Source organism: Orbicella franksi, chromosome 6 (genome assembly GCF_964199315.1).
Source record: "Orbicella franksi chromosome 6, jaOrbFran1.1, whole genome shotgun sequence".
Classification (NCBI taxonomy): domain Eukaryota; kingdom Metazoa; phylum Cnidaria; class Anthozoa; order Scleractinia; family Merulinidae; genus Orbicella; species Orbicella franksi.
Window position 1 is genome coordinate 15,937,405 of NC_138150.1, and position 20,186 is coordinate 15,957,590.

The 20,186-nt window shown below is 37.7% G+C and overlaps 4 protein-coding genes across 5 annotated transcripts in view; 3 read left to right on the top strand and 1 right to left on the bottom strand.

The window, feature by feature from the left end:
- Positions 1–12: 12 nt before the first annotated feature.
- On the top strand, positions 13–13,295 carry LOC145490648 (arrestin domain-containing protein A-like). 2 transcript variants are annotated; one of them, XM_081469729.1, is made up of 12 exons: positions 13–343; positions 1,590–1,663; positions 3,578–3,700; positions 3,832–3,894; positions 4,803–4,912; positions 6,115–6,242; positions 7,400–7,496; positions 8,820–8,980; positions 9,944–10,019; positions 10,314–10,409; positions 12,257–12,344; positions 12,657–13,295. In XM_081469729.1, exons 1-12 carry the CDS (start codon positions 276–278, stop codon positions 12,704–12,706), a joined length of 1,134 nt encoding a protein of 377 aa, XP_081325855.1. In that variant the 5' UTR covers positions 13–275; the 3' UTR covers positions 12,707–13,295. The 2 variants fall into 2 exon arrangements, with proteins under 2 accessions (XP_081325855.1, XP_081325854.1); XM_081469728.1 differs by lacking the exon at positions 12,657–13,295 and having other exon boundaries at positions 10,314–12,343.
- Positions 13,296–13,362: 67 nt separating this feature from the next.
- Positions 13,363–17,129, bottom strand: LOC145490651 (retinol dehydrogenase 14-like). The gene is made up of 2 exons (XM_081469732.1): positions 16,353–17,129; positions 13,363–15,142 (listed from the first exon to the last, which is right to left on the bottom strand). Exons 1-2 carry the CDS (start codon positions 17,047–17,049, stop codon positions 14,856–14,858), a joined length of 984 nt encoding a protein of 327 aa, XP_081325858.1. The 5' UTR covers positions 17,050–17,129; the 3' UTR covers positions 13,363–14,855.
- LOC145490654 (PITH domain-containing protein GA19395-like) lies at positions 17,068–17,777 on the top strand. Its single transcript, XM_081469736.1, has one exon. It carries the CDS (start codon positions 17,147–17,149, stop codon positions 17,765–17,767), a length of 621 nt encoding a protein of 206 aa, XP_081325862.1. The 5' UTR covers positions 17,068–17,146; the 3' UTR covers positions 17,768–17,777.
- A 799-nt stretch (positions 17,778–18,576) lies between these two features.
- The window catches only part of LOC145490646 (uncharacterized), a 35,375-nt gene continuing 33,765 nt past the window's right edge, over positions 18,577–20,186 (top strand). The window contains exon 1 of the mRNA XM_081469726.1: positions 18,577–18,662. Coding sequence (XP_081325852.1) covers positions 18,639–18,662 — 24 coding nt within the window. The 5' untranslated portion in view covers positions 18,577–18,638. The remainder of the gene's footprint in view (positions 18,663–20,186) is intronic.

The following is a 20,186-nucleotide window of genomic DNA, read 5'->3' on the forward strand; positions in this document are numbered from 1 at the left end:
GAACCACACAAAACATACAGAACAATTTCCACTTCCAAACGTTTTGTCTTCAGTTAAATACTTCGTTGAACGAAAAGGTTTAATTTTTGCGGAAGAGACTCTGTACAGTCTTTGGAAGGCACAGATAAACCTCTGAACTAGGCAGATAGGTGAAGTTAGCTAAATTAAGCTGATCGTAAATGCGAACATTTTGACTGATTTTGATCCGTGAAACTGAAGCAAATGAAGGATTTGTATCTGAAGATGTTAAGCTTAATTTCATAATTTTTGTGAAAATGAGCATCAACAGAATAGCAATAAGAACCAACAAAGGAGATTACCTTGGAGGAGAAAAGATCTATGGGTGAGTACAATCAATATTTTGCTCTTATTCTGCATGCATTTATACAATGATGTACGTGGGCAAATACGCACTCTCGTTTGTGAGCTGAGCTCAAGGTTCACAGGTACAGGAACCTGCATGTATGTTATTGAGCAAGCAAAAGTCGAACAACTAGTTTTAAATGAGCTTCAAACTAGCCTGTTCTTACTTTGCATTTAAAGCTTACGTTTAAAGTGAAAATGACTGCAAATTCATCCTCTCAGCTCAACATTTCAGCTTGTGCTACAATGTACATCAACAACTAAATAGAAAGAAGAGTTTGAGCAAAGGGTGCTTCGTGTAACCGTGATTTGACATATTTTGATCTATTAAAACATTCATGAATTGACTGGTCTTCCCCTTGTAAAATGTGATTTGCCAAATAGCCCTTGAGGAGATACACAGGTATGGAGTCTCAGTTATGATCTATATAATATTTTCCTTGCACATGATTGGTATAAATACGTCATGTGAGTGAATATGCCCCAGCTAAAACTGGGGAATATCAGAGTGATACTTCCCAATTTTCGTGTTGTGGAAAATACTTGAAGTATAAAAACGATAGCCTGTATATTTTGACTCTTATAATTCATGGTTGGACATAATTTTGTCCGCAGACATTATCCGTCCCTCAAAACTCACAGTTTTCCTCTAGCTTTGCTCTCAGAAAACTGTTTGCTACTCAGAACAGATCATGTCCGCCGACAATTATGCGAGCATATTTTTGTGTCAAATAGAGGCTATTGTTTACATTTTATACATTATATACCTATTTTGATCTCCCTCAGTGGAAATTGTTGCCCAGTTCTTTGCAGCACCTCCCCTCCCAGTTTCTCTCCCACACTCCCCTAGTCCTATGTAGCTCTTCTCCACAGCTTTTTACCTCCCCTCACTACCATCCTCACCATCCTTTGTTACGTTTTCTTACAAATTCTTCAGTATATATCCATACATGCTCCCTGGGCAAAGAATGCCAATTTTGAAAATGAAGTGTCTTGAATTGCCCCCATGACACCTGTTACATAACAAACTCAGTCATAACTTACTCAGAACATCACAAAGGCTGATGCATCTCATCTGAATAATCAAAGCTTCAGATTTAACCATGAGAGAAAGAGAAATTGAAAAACAGAATGCTTCAGCCTTAAAATCTCTCTCAGCACTTTATTCACTTAACATTAGCTTCAGAAATATTATTTACACACTGTTTATCATTTTAATATTGTAGTACCGTGTACTTATGGATATGTGCTACTGATCCATGCAGAGGAGTGAAACTGAAATTTAGAGGATATGAAAAATGTAAGAGGTCAAGTTGAGTTTTTTGGTCAAAATGTTAATTTGTTTTATAGTACATTTTCACAACCCATGGTAAATATAATATAAAAATTTTAAGGGGTGTGGTTCATTATTACACACCAAGGGACATTTTCTGTAAAAGAATCCCCATTGTTTCCTTGTTTTTGATCACTCTCTGTGATAAAATGCCACACCTCTGTGTTATTAGCCCTAATAAGTATGTGTGGTAGGTCAAAATGAAATTAAGGTTAAAATGATTTTAAGCTAGTTTGATTCTCAATTTCTTTTGTCTTCTAGTCCTAATTATACATGATCCATGAATAATTAGGGTTAGGAGACAAAGGAATTTCATTTTAACCTGGATTTCATGTTGACCTACAACATATACATGTCTAGATAATCACGTTTGTTTTGAGTGCCCTCCTAAAGCTAACAAAATAACACGAGCCTCACTATAGGTTCTGTAGGTCAAGGGCAATTTGTAGTCTTTGAAAATTTAGTGTAGAAGGGTTTAGTTATTCAAGATGTAGTATTGTTGCAGAATTTTGAATTTGGCAGCTTTATTGATAGAGTAGGTTGCTGATTTTGCAATGTTTTTGTGAAGAAATTATCAGGCAAATAGCCCAGCAGATCATGAAGTAATTGGTGATTCTCACTAGCAGCTGACTACTTTTGACAACCCTGCACTTTCATGAGAAAAATCACGTGATTACTTAATACTCTTGAAAAAATACATTATTTTACAACCCTTGGCTATGCTTTAATTTATCAATTAATGACAGGCATGAATCATACTCCAAAGTGAATTGCAAACAAGGACCAACTAGACAGACTAAGAACTGGAATATAACTTCTTCTTTTTGAAGACAAAAGGTGTAAACATTCTATTTTACAAAAGAAAATTGCTTAGTATTAAATGGCAGGAAGAGAGGCAAATCAAAATGAAGTGAAGAAGCAATATGGAGTTCAACCCCTATTAAAAATTAATGGCCATCCTCGGGGAAATGGATAGTGGCTGCTTAAACAGGGCTTGCAGTTTAATAGAGGTGAAAACAATAGAAAAGCCCTTATCAGGACTTTGATTACTGACCACCAAATAGGGGTGGCTGTTTAATAGGTGGCCGCTAGGTGTTCGACTGTATTATGTCCTTCTGCTCTGAGAATAATTTATGTATTTGGACCATTTTTAGCTCAGCACTCCAGCGTTCTGGTTCAAGCATCTGTTGCCGAAGGTTGAAGAAGTTTTTACTCTGTCAGCACAAAAATGCAGCACAGCTTCAAAACCTTGTGTTATCAAATTCTTCAAATTCAACAGTTACTGTGAAGAAAGATGGCTTTTCATGCAGATAGTGCATAGACTAATGAAACTTTAAACATAAATAAGTATGTCAAATGTTTAGCCAATAAAGTTGAATGCACTTAACATGAAATTAGTCAAGAATATTAGTAATTATAGTGTAAGTATGACAGAGATTGTCTCTATATGCATATTATTAATAAGAAATCACATATTGTTTTGTGCAGTTTGTAGTAGATAAGCACTTGCAAATTATAAGTTACAAATTACACTCACCCTGCAGGCTTGTGTAAATTTGTTAGTGCTTGAAAACTTTGATTTAGTTGTGTTTGTTTACTCCAAAATGTGCTCAAAATCATGTTATTACCTAATGTATATGTTACAGGTCAAAATGAGATTCAGGTTAAAATGAAATTCCTTTGTCTCTTAACCCTAATTATTCATGGATCATGTATAATTAGGGTTACAAGACAAGGGAAATTGAGAATCAGACTAGGTTAAAATCATTTAAACCTGAATTTCATTTTGACCTACAACATATGTATATTCAATTGATAATACTGTGTATGTTTTGTCAACTGTATACAATGTACCTGAATGTCATGTAAATTAATCTCTAGGTGAATGGGAATTTCGAGAAGTACAGCAGGATGAAGAAACTCAATTGCCAGTCGAGAGGATAGGAACCAGAAACTCCAAGAGAGACATGTTCAGAGCTGAACTGCGACTCATTGAATACCCTGGTAATATTCCATACAGTCTCTTATCTAAATGTGTTTTGTTAACAGCTCAGTTAATGGAAATCTCCATTAAGAAAGATCTTTTAAGAAATTCATAACTTGCATCACAGTTTAAATTGTTACTTTGTGTCTAGATGGGATACCTATGGGCTGCTATGCTTATCCATTCCACTACACTTTGCAGCAAGGTTTACCAGGTAAGATTAACAATATGAAGGAGATTTACTTAGAGGCATGAAAAGGAAAGAAAACAATAACAAAACATGCTAACTGTTGTGGAGATTCTTTTTGCGAGACACCAAGAGGTGAAAAAACTTTGATCTTTGATATTTGCATGGACACTTAAATTTGGTTTGGAATTATCATGGCTGGCTCAGTGTTGGCCCCGGGGGGGGGGGGGGGGGGGAGGGGGCAGTGCCATATATGGGCTATATAGGTATATGTGCCGCTGTGAAGGGTAGGGTTTTCAAGCAGTTTACTCTAGGATAGGGTATATAAATTAGAGAGTTTGGGTCTAGAATAGGGTATAATTTTTCACAAAACTGACTAGTTGGTTGAAGATTTTATCTAGACTAAGGAAACCAGGAATTGTCACTCTAAAATATAAAAAATCAAATCGGCAAGTTTAAATTTACGCAAATCAGCCTCAACAGTGTTGATAGATGGGGGTTTTGGGGAGTTTACTCTAGTATAGGGTGGCAAAATTCAGGTGAACTAGCTCTGGTATAGGCTAAGGGTTCCAGGGTCCCAGCGGCACACCCCCACCCAGAAATTCCCAAAGTACCCCCCCCCCCCCCAGTTGTTGCCTGCCCGATTATTGTCTCCCTTAAACTTACAGTGGTACGATCAGGTCTCAGAGAATCCTGTGGATCTCTTTTTCCTCCTTTTAATATGTAACTGTTGCCCAGAGAAAGATATCAGATTGTTTTTACCGACTTTGAGGTTAAGGTCCTGTGACTTCTAGTTACCACAATGTCATTTTGAATACTGTAACCTTCAACAGCAAAAAATGGCTTCCAGATACAAATGAAACAATTTTTAGGAATGCAGGATCTTTACACATGTAATTATGCAACATATTTGTCATCAATTCTCTCACTGCCAGGATCTTTTGATGCAAATGGGCATCAAGCAAATGGAGACAAGTGGAAAGCACAGATCACATATAAAGTAATAGCAGAAGTTGACAGACCTGGATCAGGAGAAGTTCTGAAGGTCAGATGTTGTCAAAAGAAAAGAAATTCACCAATTTGTCCACAGTCTTTTCTCAGTGTTTTTTAAATCATTCTTCACTGCTTATTTTATGTTGCAGTTACATGCATGTTGTATTTCTAAAGGGATTTTACAGTTAGGTATTTGAAGGAGAAAAGATTTACAATAAATTATTGTGAGTTACTGATGTTATAGAAGATTTTGTGACGTATATCTAATGCTAAACCTCAGACTGTATCCTCATAAAGGGGTGGTGAGTGGTAAATGGAGACTTTGCAAGAAGGTGGGACTAGCGTTTTTTTTTTCCTGAGCCTGAGACCTTTTTTGGGAGAGCGAGACTTCAAAGTGTTTTAAATGCAAGCTCCAGGTGTTTAGATTCTAAGACATTCAGACTTCACTTACATAGGACAGCAAAAAAAAAAAAGACAGCATCTTTTTTTTTGAGCCTGAGACATTTTGATTTCTTCAATAAAATTATTGGGAGAGGGAGATTTCAAATTGTTTAACATGTAAATGCAAACTTGAGACATTCAGACTTCTAGGCGTTCAGACTTAATTATTAAAAGAAACGCAGACACGTCAGTACTTCATGACCTTTTTAGCCTTGCAAAAAACCTGTGACTTCAATACAGCTTTTTGAAAAAATTGAGACTGCGAGATGCACATAACCACTTAAACAACAAGACTGCAAGACCTATGAAATTTGACAAAAATTTTGCGAGACCCATGGTTTTTGCAGGACCATTCACCACCCCTTCATAACTTAGTCAGTAGAGAATAGGTTTGGTTAAAGTCACACTGAAGTTAGTTTTCAGTCTTAGTATAGTCGGTGCCCACCAGGAACTTATCACCCATTTGTCACTTCTGAAAGAAGTAAGAGAGAGGAATGGTGTGTTAGACTAATTGTGAGGTCCAGGACAGGCTGGATCTCACATTGTGTTGTGTTCTTGGGCAAGACACTTTACCCTTTGAGTGCCTCTTTCCACTGAGGAAGATAAAATAAATAATATTATTGTTAAGACACCCTGACATAACACTGGGAAGGGGGGATCTTTGATAAATTAGAATCTCGTCCAAGGAGAGTAAAAGTATTCCAGACTGCTTCTTGCCAGATTCACAGCTGAATCTGAAAAGCGCCATTGGTTATGAGCAATCTTGGTTTACCTCTAGTTAATATCTTTTCTGATATCTATCCATTTCCTCAGGCTTCACAGTTCATCACTATAAATGAACATCTTCCCCTGACATCAGTAGAACCTGAAGTCATGACAGAGCGCAGGACTGTCAAGATTTGTTGTTGCATCCCAAAGGGAGATGTTTTAGTGAATGCATGGTATGTCAACATGTTTTTGTTTTGTTTTACTCCAGTTTAGTGATGTTTGAGCGTCTATAGTATGATAACATTTCATATTGATGTTCTGGTATTATTTTTAAATGGAGTTTTCATGAGTGTGGTAAAACCAAAACCAAACTGATTACTTACCAAATTGAATTAGACTACTCAGCCACTCTCAAACCGTAGTGAAACCAAAACCAAATCAAGCCAAAGTAATTGGCTGATTGCTTTCGACACTCAGTCGAAAACCATCCTAAATAGCTTGAGTAAACAGATCAGTTTGCACACTCAATAATATTCTTCTTTCACTCAGAAACATTTGATCTGAAATCTCAGAGATCACAAGCAGGAATAAAATAGAACAGACAATTTACTTTTTACTTTGGCTGCAAAATTGTGTGTATTATTAGTGAGGATATTTCCAATGGTGAAATCTTATACATCAATGAAATTTATTAATAAAAAATATATTATGTATAAAAAATCTTACCGCCATGTATAGTTATTAATTTAAGAATTAATTATCCACATTTCATGACCTTGACTTAATTGATTATTCATAAATTACAAAATTGGCAGAAACATACAGTATGTGCATGTAGTCTGCATGCTATGTTCTGCATTACATGCATCATTAAATTCAGACCTTTGAGGTACAGTTGTACATAATGTTAGTTCAGAGACTTTTGTGGTACATCAGTTGAAAATATACAATAGCTACACTGTACTTACATGTGGTTAAAATCGTTTTTCTCATCATGACCTGTCATACAAATTATGTGTTTTTAATTAAAGGAGAAATTATAGGTTAACTTAATAGGTGTTTAATACATGTAAGATAAATAATTAAGAAATAGAAAACATGTACTGTGTTTCTATCGAGTTGTAGAAACACGAGTGGAAGTTTGGGAGAACGAGAAATGGTGTGGCAGCTTTTTCGAGTTCTCCCAAACTTTCACGATATGTAAATTCTCTTTGCGCCATCATTACATCAACAGTTCATGCTAGTTCTGTGTTTCTATTGAGTTATAGAAACACGATTTTTAACCAATCAGCGCACGTACTTTCTTAGGGCTGTTTTCTAATCCAAATTAATAGCATGGTTCAGCAGGTTTTTTTCACTTTTCTGCATTGTCTTCCTTCTTTGATCCAAGGATGGATAAGAGAGTTTACACATCAGGAGAAACAGCTTCCGTTCATGTTGATGTCAAGAACAACTCTAATGTAGATATTGACTCTTTTATTGTTAAGGTAGGTATGACAGTCTAAGTCAGATGTCAAACCAGTAAAGGTAACAAGGATTTACATGTATTTATGTTCCTTAAGGTACAGTACCTCATGAAATTTGAACTCTGGTTAATGCAGTGTAATATATACAGTGGCAGATCTAGGGTAGGGGTCTGGGGAGTCCCCCCCCTTGTTTTGGATAAAAAAAAGAATAAATCACAGAAAGAAGAAAAGCCAGCAGGGCAAGCAAAATAAAACTGCCCCCCCCTCCCCCCCGCCCCCTAGCTCAAGGTCTGGATCCGCCACTGATATAGATTTAGCCAGGCCTAAAAGTGGAGCTCCTGGGCGGGGTTGTTCAAAGCCCGATCAGTAAGCTAACCCAGGATAAGTGAGAATTTTGATTGGAGTTTTGTAACATTGTGGTGGGGTTTTCTGTTTATATTGTTTGGCTTCCTGTGTCAAGGTTCATAAATCTCAAACTATACAAAGCAAAAGCAGTGAAAAACATTTGTATACCTCCCGAACAACCCAGCCCTGACTGACAAGTTAACCTGACATGAGCCTGTGATCCAACCTAAAACCAGTACTTAGTCAGCAGTCAACTTTAAAAAAACAAGTGACCTTGATGCATTCTAAACCTGAGCCTGCGATATGGCCATGTGATACTGGTCAGCAGATACCTTGTTTTGACAGCTGTCAATTAACTATAATATGGATGACCAATATCAAATATGTACGCCATAAACCAAGGCTGTATGCCTCAGTTGACCTATTAGTTGGAGTATGGCTGCCATGTTGTGCAACGTTGTCATCGTTGGGTACACGTGCCCACGATCCATGCCGCTAGCCATGTTGAACATGAAAAAAGAGTTGCATGGTTTTCTATTTCTATGTACAGTATGCATATAGTCCTTTTCCTATAGTTATGGGGCTTGGCTTGGCAGTCCTTCAGGCTTTTTTCCGGAGCTCCGCTAAAAACTGATCATTCCACACAACTGTACATAATGTTGAATTATTAGTCAAAAAAAGTTTGAAGTTAAGGCTTGGTTAATTTCTTAATCTGGAAAAACTCTTCTTGGTTAATACTGATAATCAAACTCAATAGATTTTATTTGGTTGCAGATGTAATTGTTTTTTCTATGGTTACACAGACATACATAATGCTCTTCACACCTAAGTGGCACATAATGCCATCACCAATTCAGTTTAACACTGTCTGTCAGCTGCCCATTGTTTGATCTAAGTCCAGGTCCATCCAGCCCTCTCAGTTCTTTTTCCACTGATCTTCTCATTCTATGGTTATTCTAGCATTAAATTTGTTGTGCCTGTGAATCATGTCTTTCTCAGCTCATTAGAGTGGTAAACCTTAAACCTCAAGAAAAAGACCTTTCATCGTCAGTAAGCAGTCAGGAAGAGAGACAGCCTGTGGCAACAAGGATTCCATGTGTTGTGGACAGTGTCAAGGAGAGGTCACTTGATGGTTGTGAAGGCAACCAGCTACGAAACATGTAGGTTGTGCTTTGTCTTGTTGAAGACATCTGATATCTTTAGATTATTAACTTTTTAGTATGGAACTAGTATACCCTTAGAGCCCATACATTTTTGGTGAACAGTGACTGGACATGCAACTCTCTGGGCAAAATCAAAAGCCAGAACCAGAAAATCCTTGTTCTAGTTTAATTGTGCACTTGGGTTGATGTTCAATGACAGTTTCTGAATGAACATAGAGAAAGTAACTGCCATTAATTATGATAGCTTGCCTTCTGTTTTGTCCCAGAGGTCTTGATTTCTTGGTACTAACCAAAAGGATCATGGCCTCTGGGAATGAGACTGATATAGGTGAAATTGGTTTCAATCCTGAAGTCAGGAGGAGTCAGATTGCATATTGGTGCTAGTGCTTAATGCTCATCACTGAGGCATGAAATGATGATGAGTAATGCTACTTTCCTAGATGGAATGCTGGTCCATGGCATTTGACTCGCAGCAGATCTTCCTGCCTAGCAGTTGATTGATACCCACAATCAACACAGTGACCCTGGCCACTGTGTAGCTCTCGACAGTTGAATCCAGCATCAATGTACTAACCATTTTGCCACCATTGAATCTGCCATTCCTTAATTTAAATAAAAAATAAAGCCTGCTAAGTCCAACTGGTTCACAGCTCTCGGTGTTTAGCTCCTGTTTCTGTAGTATGAAGCTGTTAGGAGTATTTCTACTCCCCCCTGAATGGTATGCTAGTCCATCTGGCAGAGTTACCTCCCAGAATTCTGTCAGGTTGCCCCAAAAAATTAACCAATACCCATTTGTAATTCTGAATGGAGAGAGATACTGTGAGAGTAAAGTGTCTTGCCCAAGAACATAACACAGTGACCCAAGAAACATGCTTGAGTCCAGTGCACTAACCATTAGGTCACCTTGCCTCCTACATCCCATAATTTGAGTACTGATCAATGTAACTAATCTACCTTCAGGGAAATACCCCTTGACCTGTTTGAGGAGACTTCACGGGAAGAACTTCAACCTTCTACTAATGGCCAAGTTGCAAAGGTAATCCTGCAAAGTTTGCGTCAGGCCTGTCAGTCAATAACTCAACCCATCTGTCCATTAGGCAGACAAACAGACAGGCATTTGGTTGGTCACTGTGTCAGTCTGTTTCTGAGTCATTCAGATACTGACTCAGTGCTGTAAGCTTTGGTCCAACAGTCAGTCAATCAGTCTTTTTGACATTCACTTTGTCAGGAATCAAGTCATGCAGACAGACATAGAGTTTATCGCTGCTATTCAGTTTACCTACACATTGTCAGCCATTGCTAATTCAGTCAGTTTTTTTTGTTATTTCAGTGTAAGTACCATGTAGATGTTGAGATAGACATCAAGTGGGCACTTCCCATCTCTGTTCAATTACCAATAACTTTGAGATCACCACCCAACCAATCAGTAAGTAATGCAGTCAATTGCCTCATAATAATTTGTTGGCAGTCAATTATTGATTCATGTTCAAGCATACATCATCAAGTTATGATGCACACAGAAAGTTTAGAGAGCACAAAAGAAGGGTATGACTTGCTTGAAGCAAAGTCAAGGGCAACAACTCTAGCTTTTTGAGTGCTCTCCAAGCTTCCCAAGTCCATCATGACTTGATAATGCACAGCTAAAAGCTTGAATCAATTGTTTTATAATAGTGCCAAAAGAAATAAAATAATGTACAATGACAGCCACCTACAAGTGTGAGAAAAATTCCTCTTCCAAAGCAAGTTATTTCCTCATGCCATGAGTGTGTGCTTGTGCACTGAGTTTGATAGGTTTTGCTCGCTATGTTATAAACTTTAAGGTGAGGTGCATTATTTCATGTTTCTCTGATTTCTTTTGCTTGATCATTGATGTGTCTTGGAGTAATACCAACCCCTGGATGGGATGTGAAGCCATCCCAGATCATCTTCCCCAGTCTGGTACACATATGTACATCTGTTCAAAGCTAATTTGAATCCTTGTCATTCTTTGCTTTTGGTTGGATGAAGATGTACTGCAAACATACATGAGGGTTAATCATGCTGCCACACTAACCGATGATGTATTAAATTTATGGGTTATTGACCAAGCTTGTTCCATCAAGATGGTTGGATACTGACCAAGATCTTTTTTTGCAAGTTTATGGACTGAGATGCAGTCAAAGTCCATCAACAAGCAAAAAAAAAAAAAAAAGTTGATAGAGTCCAAAGAAAGAATCCAGCCATGCATCTTGATTCACCTTGATTAAACAAGCTTGGTCAATCAAGGATTTATTGTAGCAGAGCCCCATACTCATATAGGGAAGAAAAGGAAACCCATGAGTTAATTTTCTCATGGTTATCATGGCTAGCAGCATTGCTTGTGGGCGCGTACGCATGACGGCAACAACAACGACGGAGTCGTGCAACATCGCAGCCATACTCCAAATAATAGGTTGACAGATACATGGAGCGTTGGTTTACTGTGTACTTCTTTGACATTGGACATCCATGTTATGATCAATTGACACCTGTCACAAGGTATCTGCTGACCAGTATCACATGACCATATCGCGGGCTCAAGTTTAGAGCTCATCGAGGTTATGTGTTTTTTGAAGTTGGCCGCTGACCAAGTGCTGGTTTTCAATTGGATCACGGGCTCATCTCAGGTTCACTTGTTGAAAACAGGGCAGCCGATTGTTGGGAAGCCGGTTAACGCTAACCCAGGCTTAAAAGTTAACCGAATCAGATCTTTTTCTTCTATACAAATGTTTTTTGCTGCTTTGTTTTGTATATAGTGATTACTAAAACTCAAAACAGAATGCAAACAATATACAGAGAACTTCACTGGAAAGTTACAAAACTCAAATCAAACTTCTACCTTTTCCTGGGCTAGCTTAATCAAGCTCTGAACAACCTGGCCCAGGAGCTACACTTTGGGGCTGGCCTAAATTTATATATTATGACATACAGAACAGTCAATGTAGCTTTGTCTTACCCAGTTTTAGGTAGCCAATCATACAGTAGCACAGGGTTTGGTTCATCCTGCCCACTTGTGGAACAGACCATGATATTAAAATGAAATAATCTGCATAAAACAGTGAGGGGCATGGGATATTCCATTTCTAGCCTCAAGAAGGGGGTATAACTGAACATGCACATGTACTATAATGCCAAATGGCAAGCATTCTAATGCCAATGGTAACTCCATCTGGGGAAAATTGCAGATCAAGGAAGAGATTAAAACTGTACGTCTTTATTTAGCATGCCTAAATTTTAATGACATTTCTCTTCCAGTGGATTGATTGGGAGCCACCTCCATGGGTGTACAATTGCAGAGTCATAAAGATCACTGGTCCCTGTGCTGTCCCAGAGCATTTATTAGGTTTGTAAAGACAGACAAAGCCTATCATTTAGAGCAGTTTTCAATTGAGTGTCATCAGTCATCGGATAATTACTTTGGTTTTGGCTTTACGACACTCAATTGCAACCCTCTCTATCCATTGTAATCTTAACATTATAAACACTCTACTAAATTAAAATCGTACCATCAAAAATAATGGTCTGATTAGTATCAACAGAATGTCTTGATGACCTTAGACCACACACATAAAGGCTGATGATGTTATGGTTTGAGTTTATTTGCTTTTTGCCCTTTGTTGTTTTGTTAAATATTTGTTTTCTTGCTGTCTTCCAGGTTCCAAATTGTTTGTCAATATCCCTGGAATTCAAGCGGACCCTTTCTGAATAAAACATGACATGCACGGCCAAATTCGGTGAAAGGAGAGTTTAGAACAATTTGAACTGTTTAAGCTTGTTGCTGTGGCTACTATGTTGTGTCTTAGTCTAGCCGTTGTCTTGATTACATTGTGGTGAAAGATTGCTTATTATAATAATTAGTCATTGATTTGGGAGGGGGGGATTGTAAAATAAACTTTATGAAAATTATGGGAAGGTTATCATTCTTTCCTGTGACTGCTGGATAGAATTAATAGTCAATGAAATCAAGAGAAATTGTGCAGTGCTTTACACAATGTTATTATATCAAAATGTTTTAAGTGATTATAAAAGAATTATTTAAGCAACAGTCAGAATCATGGAAAAAAAAGCCCTTCAAAGCTAGGTTTTTAAAATTATTAGAATATAAGTATTATTACTGGTAGTTAGAAAAAATTGTAAGAGGTCAAGGCTATAATTATTTTATGGGAAAATAATCTGTTAATAAACAAACATGACAGAATTTGTATAACCAGCATACAAATTCAAATATTTTAAAGTATATTTTATTGTGTAATGTAATATAAAAAACAATCACATTGGAATTGTAGCTTTAAATTAATGAATTGAGAGGATAGTGTCTAAAAGTGTATGCTGTGATTATTAATAATCAACTGAATATTTGTAAATTACATGACTGTATGGAATGAACACTGTCAGTGTTATTTACACAGACATGAAAAAGTTACTTACCCAAACACAGTTGTCGTGTCCATGGTTTTCAGTGCATCTACATTGTAAATTATGTTGGGAAAATCTAATAGAAGGCAGTTTCCCCTACACTTGCTTCAGTCTGTTTCTATTGTAGTTCCACACTCAAGGAGTCAAACTCATGGTTGCATAATAACTTGAATGGTTTTCCCCTGTAGATTTTTGTCCTGTTACCATGTGAACAGCGTCACATGGACATGAGGATATGGAGGGACTTTGCTGCATTCCTTTGTAAGGAATCTTTGCATTTCTAATATAAGATTCCTGTGCAAGGATTCTTCCCATTTCCGATTCTGTGTAAGGATGCCCATGGTTCATTCAACTTGCTCTTTTGATAAAGGGTCGTAAATACTGAAGTCCCAAAAAAACTAAATGCGATCCCTACATCAGAAAAAATTATCCAGAGATCACAATGAGCCAATTAAAAACTAACATAATGCACACTTTCTGAGAATGACCAATTGAATTGTATTTGCGAAAATACCAGAAGTGAACATGTGTTCCTGTTTACTTTATCTAGCATTACTCTTTCATTACATTTGTTTGATTTGGCAGTGGATTTCTCTGCACTCTAAAACAAGTGACATGAGGCAGCCTAAAGGGCCTTTTGATTATGTGTAGCTTGAAGGCATGAAACTATTTCAAGGTAATCATACTTATTATTACCATCATCATTACTGATGGTCACAGCATGCAGCACATAAGGCCTTGATGATCAGTGACACTCTCAATTAAGGTTACTGTATACCTTTAGGGCACCTTCACAGGTTTCTTGTGTCCAAGCGATGTAGCCCATCCTGTTTTAACTGTAGATGCCTAAACCCCTATATATAGAGCTGGCTATCACACTATATCAAGAATTTGTAAATAAAATGAATCGTCAAATTTTTCACGACCTCTAGAAGTGAGCATCTGAATCATCTTTTGGTTTCCTTTAGAAAGCTACCAGTCAAGGGGAATTTGTTTGTGCCTTCAAATTTGGGCAAATTTTATTTCCAAATACTCTTTCCCCAAGAGTGATATTCCTATGATAACTCCATATTTTTTAATCCTGTTTCGAAAATTTTCTGTAACTTTTCACTGAAACTGAATTTGGCAAATTGCAGACGAAATTTTTTAGTGTTTCTGGTCGGGAAACTGAGGGACAAATAAAACAAGCAAAAAACAAAATTCGCTTTGACTTGTAGCTTTCAAAAGGCAATTCGGACGCTCTAATTTAGAGGTCATAAAAATTTGACAATTCATTTTATTTCAAAATTCTTGGTATAGTTTGATAGCCACCTCTGTAAGCTTTAATATGATATAGGGCTACATCGCTTGGACACGAGACACCTCTGAAGGCATACAGTAACCTTAAGTTGTGAGCAATGTTACTTTTGTTTCTCCTTAAAACACCCAAATTGTATCTTTACTGAGTCAATGTTTCGCTAAGTTCCCAGAGTTTCCTTGCTACTCCATCATCTCTAGTGTGAGGGGGAAATTCCTTCACATCACAGTCAGCAAAGATTGCTCCAGAAACTTGGTCTAATTTTTCTTCAGTTGCACAATAAATGATAGTCTGAGCTCCTTCCCAAGGCCTCTTGGCAACCACTGTTGCAATCGGGTACAAGAGCAGCTTTTTAATCAAGCTTAGGGATGAATTACGGTGAAGCTCAGTCCAGCATAATCCAGGGCACAGGGAGTTGACAGTAAGACCTGGAATTGAAACGACTATAAAATTAATGTTTTTCCAGCTATAAATCAACAACCTGTTGTACAATCTAATTGTTTTTACTCACTCTTCACAGTGAGGCATAGTTTTGTCCTGTCACCACTGGGAGCACGCAATCTTGTTGAGTAGGAAGAGAGTAAATAAAGGAATGAAAACAACGAATAGTTAACCTTTGTCTGTTGTTATTTCTTACGTGACCTTACAGGGAAAACTGCTACCTACAAGTCCTGTGTAACACAGTAGTGATGGCCTTGTTGATAATGATGAAAAAGTAGCTTCTTCTAAAAAAACAAACCCGATTTGAGACTAGAGTGCAAAAACAATACCCCATTATGACCAAAATGGCCAAAATTGATACCCTATTTATGACCAAAACAACTGAAAAACCATACCCTTTGGGGCCACACATACCTATATAGTCCACACATGGAAGTACTCCCCTGGGGGGAGGGGTTTGACGGACTGTAATGAGTTTTCAGTCCATATATACTGTCTGAAAATTGTATATCATCAAGGGGAATATAATTTTGATATCTTATCAGTGCAATGGGCTGAAATGGTTTGATACTGCATGAATTTGTACAGACTGCCATGACAGTTATTGGTCTGAACCAGTTGGTCTATAATTTTTTTTATAAGGACATGACTGGTCCTCAATGAAGGAGGTTTACTTATATTCTTATTAATTTTGAAAAGCCACTTGATTTTTTACTGGTGGGATTCCTGTCTCTTATACTGTAACTTGCAATCAGGCTAAAGGGCATAAAAGAGTGCAGGAAGATCCAACTTATTACAGGAAACTTCTATACCCAGGCCTATAGCCAACGAAACTGACTGGCTGTGAGACAAGAACACTATTTATCATATGGCTAGCTCCTTGACTGGGCAAGATGAACCAAAGCCTACACTGTGATTGGCTACCAGAGCAGGCAAGATGGTGCTATCTTGCTGGCTCAGGACTACCTGCTGTGTCCCTCAAGAAAAATTTCCCTGAAAGCCATATAATAAATCCCTTATTAACCGAGCTTGTAACTTCAAAATGGCTGGATATTGGCCTCATTCTGTTTTTGCACATCTATGAACCTCGGCCCATAAACACACATTCAAAAATTGGCCAATATCCAATGGGCCATCTTGACCTCACACTTGGTCAATAACCCATATTTGCTAACAAGTATTGAGAGAAGTCCTTACCATCTGGAAGCCTTTTGTTTAACTCATGAGCAAACAATATGTTTGCCAGTTTACTCTGAGAATAGGGTCCTCTCATACGATCCTGTTTTGTTGGAGTTGTTGCCTTATCAATACTCTTTTCTCCATGAATGTTATCAAAATCAATGCGAGCCCTTTTTGCCAGGCTGGATGCCACAACAACAATCCTACTTGGCAATGATTTCTCAAGAAGACTTAGTAGCATGTTAGTCAGTAAGAAGTGACCAAGGTGATTCACACCAAAATGCATCTCAAAGCCATCTTGAGTTTTTGGTGCAGGGGGGTCGATATACACCCCTGCATTGTTGATAAGGACGTCCAACCTCACTTCCTCTTTTAAAATTTCACAAGCAAATTTACGTACAGACTCTAGAGATGACAGATCAACGATTTTCACGACTACTTCTGCATCTTTGACCTTTGAACGGATTTCTTCAGCAGCCTGCTGTCCTTTCTCAAGACTTCTACAAGCAAGAATAACTCTTGCCTGGCGTCTGGCAAGCTCAAGGGCAGTTTCTTTACCAAGACCTGTGTTGGCTCCGGTAATAAGCACAGTTTTCCCTTTCATCGAAACCGTATTATTGCATACTCCTCCTGCAAAATAGCAGCGTAAACGATAGTAAACGAAGGCAAGACCAGCTGTTAAAACAGAGAGAAAGATCACAGCGTTGTTCGCCATTTTCCAAGCCTTCTCGATCTCAGATTGGACACTCCGTTACGTTTTATACCAAGTAAACAATAACAACAGCTATTTCCAGACTCCCGCGTTTTTCAACATGGCGGGTTGTGGCCATGAGCACCATGAACACGAACACGACGATTCTGAAGCAGAGAGGGGCGCCCAGTTTCATCTTTTCCAGAAGATAGACCTCATTAAGCTTCAGTGCTTGAATGAATCCGAGGAAGGTTCAGCCAAAAACGTATTCAAACCGTGGGATGAACGCTTAGATACCACTAAATTTGTGGAAAGCGACGTGGACGAGGAACTTTTGTTCAACATTCCTTTTGTTGGTCAAGTCAAACTGAAAGGGATTGTCGTCATAGGTGGCGAAAATGGCGAACACCCTTCAGAGATGAAGCTCTATAAAAATCGCCCGTTTATGACTTTTGACGATGCAAATGCACAGCCTGATCAAACATTCGAAATGAATGAAGACCACGATGGTAGTTTAGAGTACACGCCCAAGGTGGCACGATTTTCAAACGTGGAGCACCTTTCCATTTATTTTCCACGTAACTTTGGCGCTGAAACGAGCAAGGTGTACTTTATTGGATTGAAAGGTGACTTTCAAGAGGCTCATCGCCATGGTGTGACAATCTGTACATATGAAGCTAAACCTAACATATCGGATCATAAAACTGACACATTTGACAGCGTGCACCATCCAGTCAGTTAGAGATAAGACGATAGGTGCAATGTTAAGCTTAAGATTTACTGCAATGATGAAAGTTTTCACATTTTAAATGTAAACTTAGGTTACCTGCAGAAAGTAAAGAAATTATCTTACATGTTTCATAGCTTTAGTCTAGCTTGTTGAAGTATGTAAAATAAAATTCAGTTGGAAATATTGTGTGAAAAAAGAGCCCCCATAAACTTGCCAGGCTTGTTATGTCTGGTTACAGAAACATTAATACTGGAATAAACTGCTAATTGATGTCAGCCTTTAAAACATAGAGTTTGATTCTACTGATTGTAATGTTTGATTGTAATGTGATGGAAACTAAATATTCCATTGTTATTTTACTTTTGATTTTGGGAGTTGTTTCAAGATCTTCCAAGAGTCCCTATTTTCCCCCAAGATATTTAAAGTAGAGTGAGCACGGAATAGTGAAATCTAAGAGTGGTAAAGGTGTAAATGGCATCAGTGTTGTAGGCCTACATGTATTTGTCTTATCCAATTAAACGTCAGTCTTGTAGACTGTGTTTAGTTAACGTGCAAACTGTGATTGCTGTAACCCACCAACTGCAATGGTATTTATTTTGAATAAAAAAGTGAAAAATAACAAAAATACTAATACTCGAGGAAAGCGCAGGAGAAAGCATCGTCCCGAGTGAAGAATACGTTGTTCGCTACTCTCTGCACGTGTTGCAGTCCTATCACTGTGAAAAGCCTGGGGACTTCAAAAATCCGGGATATTGATGATTCCCATGTTCCCGCGAAATTCGAGACAAATTATTTTGTAAAGATGGCGGCCCACTCGAGCGAAGAGGATCAAGAACAAGCGGCCTTTGTTTAGGCGTATAGACAATCTTTTATTATAAACAGCATGAGCATGAGTGAAAAGGACACAGTAAGTAAACGTCTAAAATCGTTTATATAGGGTTTTTGCCTTGGTTTTCGTAACCGTAATGGCGGTTTCAGCTGTCTTAGGAACCTTTTTGGACGCAAACCTTTGCCAGAATAAGCTTAATGTTTTGAAGATATCCGCCAATATCACACTGAAGAATGGTTTTAAATTCTTCGCAACAATTGCAAAGAAGACATCAAGGGATTCATTAATATTAGGCTTAAAAGAACTAGAAGTCTTAGATGTGCTGTGATTTATAATGTGGTCGACAAGATTTCTGTGTAGCCCCATAACTATGGACGTACAATTTCGATCCATGATTGCCATTCGTCCATTCATGTATCGAGGATAACATTACTTTGAGGGAAATTTTATGCATATTTCATAATTATGGGACTACATGGAAATCTTTCCTCACTGCTTATTTCTTAAGTTAATACTGTTATATTTTAGCAATCTTAGGTACTTTTCCAATATTTAAGGTGGCCGAACACAGTTTTCGTGTGCGCTTTTGCTGATGCGATTCAGCGTGCGCACAAGGCTTGCAAAAAACAAACATACCATCAATGGAGTGATCATTTTATTTGCTCAACACCCGCACTGTCTGTGCTATTTTTCTCTATAATTGAACACAGTGTATTGATGGTTTTAATCTTTTATTACAAAGATATGTTAGAAAAGGTAACAATGCAAAGAACCCAGCAATTCTCAGCTTTTTCGTTGTTACCGAAAAAACCCAGTTAAATGCAGCGTATGCGTAGTGAGTAAAAAAATTGCGATTGAATGAAAAATTGCTTTCTCAGAAATACGCCTATTTGTCGAGAACCACTCATTAGAATTTCAAAAATTTGGCATGAAGATACTTATATAAGTAACTGGAGTATTGAAAAAAATTGAACTTAAACAAAGGAAACTCTAGATATTCCAGTGAACCTTCAACAAGGGATAATTAAACATCTCTCTGTTAAATTATTATCAAAATGGTGTTAACTTGTGAGTATCGTTACAAGCTTGCTGCATGCAAATTATAAAGAAAATCTAACGACTAGATTTTCTACAAATAAACTAAACCGATTTTAAAGGCCTGTTTATATCTTTTCATGTTGCCATGGCAACAGCACATAAGTCGGCTTGACTATCAAAAAACCAAAGTTTGTGTTGTTAACTAGCTTGCTGCCATTTTTGGCAGCCAAGGGATCAAGGGTTTTAGAGAAAAAGGTAAATGAAACACAGGTATCAAAAACTGTGTTCAGCCACCTTAACACTTCACATCAATTATTGTTGTGAAAAGTTAACTATTTAGAAAGTTAATGAAGGGTTTACCTAGAGATCGTAACCTACGAAAATCAAAATCCTGGGGAACTCCCATATTAAGTGAGGTTGCCTTTTCTTGGTTGACCCAAAAAATTTAAAAAGGCATAATGAAAAACCCTTGTCCATATATAAATACTGTAATCCTCAAATTAGCACCCGGGGTGCTTATTTCAAATTTAGGAGAAGACAGGGGGCTCTTATTTGAGGGGGGCG

What these genes read in the sequence shown, in the direction of transcription:
- LOC145490654 (XM_081469736.1), top strand. Translation starts at nt 17,147, where the DNA reads ATGGCGGGTTGTGGCCATGAGCACCATGAACACGAACACGACGATTCT.
- LOC145490648 (XM_081469728.1), top strand. Translation starts at nt 276, where the DNA reads ATGAGCATCAACAGAATAGCAATAAGAACCAACAAAGGAGATTACCTT. An exon ending in GCGACTCATTGAATACCCTG is followed by an intron (nt 3,701 to 3,831) that starts GTAATATTCCAT and finishes CTTTGTGTCTAG; the next exon opens with ATGGGATACCTATGGGCTGC. An exon ending in TTGACTCTTTTATTGTTAAG is followed by an intron (nt 7,497 to 8,819) that starts GTAGGTATGACA and finishes TGTCTTTCTCAG; the next exon opens with CTCATTAGAGTGGTAAACCT.
- LOC145490651 (XM_081469732.1), bottom strand. Translation starts at nt 17,049, where the DNA reads ATGGCGAACAACGCTGTGATCTTTCTCTCTGTTTTAACAGCTGGTCTT. An exon ending in AAACAAAAGGCTTCCAGATG is followed by an intron (nt 15,143 to 16,352) that starts GTAAGGACTTCT and finishes TTTCAATTCCAG; the next exon opens with GTCTTACTGTCAACTCCCTG.